The sequence below is a fragment of the Ceratina calcarata genome, unplaced genomic scaffold (genome assembly GCF_001652005.2).
Source record: "Ceratina calcarata isolate Rehan_Ccalc_2016 unplaced genomic scaffold, ASM165200v1 scaffold379.2, whole genome shotgun sequence".
Lineage (NCBI taxonomy): Eukaryota > Metazoa > Arthropoda > Insecta > Hymenoptera > Apidae > Ceratina > Ceratina calcarata.
In genome coordinates this window covers 933,106-936,403 of record NW_017161115.1, presented here as the reverse complement: position 1 = coordinate 936,403, position 3,298 = coordinate 933,106, and the positions used below count along the sequence as shown (strand labels likewise).

At 39.4% G+C, this 3,298-nt stretch overlaps 1 protein-coding gene across 1 annotated transcript in view; it reads left to right on the top strand.

The window, feature by feature from the left end:
- Cubn (Cubilin) overlaps positions 1-3,298 on the top strand; it is a 19,525-nt gene that overhangs the window by 10,745 nt on the left and 5,482 nt on the right. Inside the window, exons 25-34 of the mRNA XM_018026207.1 lie at positions 74-273; positions 344-495; positions 646-834; positions 900-1,081; positions 1,220-1,438; positions 1,472-1,645; positions 1,768-1,843; positions 1,897-2,020; positions 2,087-2,246; positions 3,032-3,290. Coding sequence (XP_017881696.1) covers positions 74-273; positions 344-495; positions 646-834; positions 900-1,081; positions 1,220-1,438; positions 1,472-1,645; positions 1,768-1,843; positions 1,897-2,020; positions 2,087-2,246; positions 3,032-3,290 — 1,735 coding nt within the window. The remainder of the gene's footprint in view (positions 1-73; positions 274-343; positions 496-645; positions 835-899; positions 1,082-1,219; positions 1,439-1,471; positions 1,646-1,767; positions 1,844-1,896; positions 2,021-2,086; positions 2,247-3,031; positions 3,291-3,298) is intronic.

The window sequence follows — 3,298 nt, the reverse complement described above, 5'->3', positions numbered from 1 at the left end:
ATTAAATATTTGTCGATTCTGTCAAAAGATCCATCGTACGAATATTTTATTTGATAAATTATAAAATGTTTAGGTTGCGGAGGTAAAATGGAGGGACCGAACGGTGTGATAGAGATCGGCAATTCGACGACGATGAGAGGGAACGGTCGTGGTATGCAAGATCTCTGCAAGTGGACTGTCGAAGTGAGATCTGGTAGAATGATAGAGGTGAAGATCAAGGAGATGTCGATTAAGCAAGGACCCAGCTTTACCTGCACCGACAACTATTTAATGGTAATTAAATTAAGAGAATTTCTATTTATAAAAAATGACAATTTCATTGAATTTTCAATCTTTACTTCAGCTTAAGAATGGTGGCGAGGAAACGTCGCCTCTGCTTGGTGCTGGCATGTACTGCGGGGACGTGACTCCCACTACTCTCCAAACAACCGGGAATCGGCTTTTCGTGAAGGCGCATGGCTTGCAAGGCAATATTAGATTCATGCTGACTTACAGGTAATAATACCTTGCAATTTTCTATCTAAATTTTACATTTCTCTGTTTATGCAATTAATTTCACTGTTTTTTAATCGCCATATACGATACACTCAGTGACAAATACGAACGCGAAATATGACGATACGTAAATTATTTATCGATATTTAGGGAGGTGGGCATAGACTGCGGTGGTCAGTATATACTGTCTAACAAGCAGAAAAAATGGGAGATCAGTACACCGAATTACCCGAACATCCCTCATCCGTTCTCTGAATGCACGTGGACCGTGATGGCCTCGAACAAGGACAGAATAACTCTCAATTTCATCGAGAGATTCGATTTGAGCAACACCCTCAAGTAAGTTTCCCGGTGTCCTCAAAGTTAAATCATTCGATGGTTGTAACGGAAAAAATGAATTTCAGCTGCGAGGACGAGTACGTCGAGGTCAGGGACGGCGGGACCGACAGTTCGAAGCTACTTGGGAGGTACTGCAAAGACGTGGCGCCCAGCACCATGATCAGCACCGGAAACGTGATGTACGTTCACTTCTACACGAACGTCCCGGAGCCGAGGAATGGGTTCAAAGCTGTTTTCTCTATTGGAGGTTCGTAATTATAAAATAAAAATAAAATTATAATTTGCTAGAAAATATATAATTTATAATAACACAGAATGTGTTACGTGGACGAGTGAAATAATAATAACGGTGCTTATGTATGTGTATAATTTTTATTTATTTAAGAGAATTGCGGTGGAATTATTCGAGAGGACAAGGGCATTATTTCGTCGCCTAATTATCCACTCTTCTACCCGAAGAATGAAACTTGCTTGTGGATTGTCGTCGGTCCAACCGATCATACGTTGAAGTTCAATTTCCTTGATATACATCTGCCCGGCTTCCGCGTCTGCAAGAACTCGGATTACGTGCAGATCTTCGACAAAATGCCTATGAATGACACGTGTGAGTATAGAGTGATTAATTATCGATTACCAGCAGTTTTCTATAACGATTTTTCTTCAGTATTCGAGCTTGGAACCTACTGTACCCAAACGATACCGGAGCCCATCGAAACGGCGTCTAACGAGGCTGTGGTCAAATTCACAAGCGATAATTTCGAGTATATACCATACAGGGGATTCAGCATGAACTTTTCATCCAGCCGAGAAGGTAATTAATTTATGTATAAAGATGATCAATATACAATACAATTAAAATTATTATACATATATAAATATGTACAATGACATTGAAATTTATATTCTGTAATAAATTATGGCAATTTGTTCCAGTTTGCGGTGGTGAATATACTGCCATGGAAGCAACTCTCAAGTCTAGCGGGTATCCGAACGTCGCGACGCGCCCAAGGTATGCCATCAACAGTTTCAATTATACTCAATTTCAAGCTTGATCGTTTTCAGATACTGCGATTGGAGAATCAAGGTACCAAGGGGATTCCACGTGGTCATTGAGATATTAGACATGGACATTACCACTCAAGTTCTTGTAAGATATCGTGACTCAAGAGTCGGCTTATATCCATCGGTAATTACTTCCCCATATCATTTTTTTGGCTTGTTTTGCTCAAATTTTTTTCTCTAATTTTTTCAGTTCTACAACGATTTTCGTTACAAATCCAGGATAAAGTTGAACCCAGATAATTCGACTGTAGGGCTGATCAGAAGTTCCAGCAATATGATGATGGTTGGTTTTTACCTAACAAGCGGCCACCGTGGTTTGAAATTCCGTTACCACGCGGAAGCGCCGGCTCGTACGTTCACCGATAAATTTTATATTAAATCGTATTTTATAATCTAATTTCATGCTATATTTTAATCGATTTTATTTACAGCCTGCGGCGGAGTCATAAGCTATGTTAGGGGCAACTTAACAGGCCCAAGGTNATACAATACAATTAAAATTATTATACATATATAAATATGTACAATGACATTGAAATTTATATTCTGTAATAAATTATGGCAATTTGTTCCAGTTTGCGGTGGTGAATATACTGCCATGGAAGCAACTCTCAAGTCTAGCGGGTATCCGAACGTCGCGACGCGCCCAAGGTATGCCATCAACAGTTTCAATTATACTCAATTTCAAGCTTGATCGTTTTCAGATACTGCGATTGGAGAATCAAGGTACCAAGGGGATTCCACGTGGTCATTGAGATATTAGACATGGACATTACCACTCAAGTTCTTGTAAGATATCGTGACTCAAGAGTCGGCTTATATCCATCGGTAATTACTTCCCCATATCATTTTTTTGGCTTGTTTTGCTCAAATTTTTTTCTCTAATTTTTTCAGTTCTACAACGATTTTCGTTACAAATCCAGGATAAAGTTGAACCCAGATAATTCGACTGTAGGGCTGATCAGAAGTTCCAGCAATATGATGATGGTTGGTTTTTACCTAACAAGCGGCCACCGTGGTTTGAAATTCCGTTACCACGCGGAAGCGCCGGCTCGTACGTTCACCGATAAATTTTATATTAAATCGTATTTTATAATCTAATTTCATGCTATATTTTAATCGATTTTATTTACAGCCTGCGGCGGAGTCATAAGCTATGTTAGGGGCAACTTAACAGGCCCAAGGTATCGACCTTTCAACGAATCATCCTACTACTGCCAGTGGGAAATGCAGGCGCCAGAAAACATGATTGATGATAATAATAATAATTACACCGAATTAACGTTCACAGTGAAAGTGATGGGCGTTGTCAATGGGCTGCCACACTTGTCACGAAATAGAATCTGTTATAATAATCAGTACATCTCAGTTACCGGTAAAATAATTAATAACCCGTTTGTTT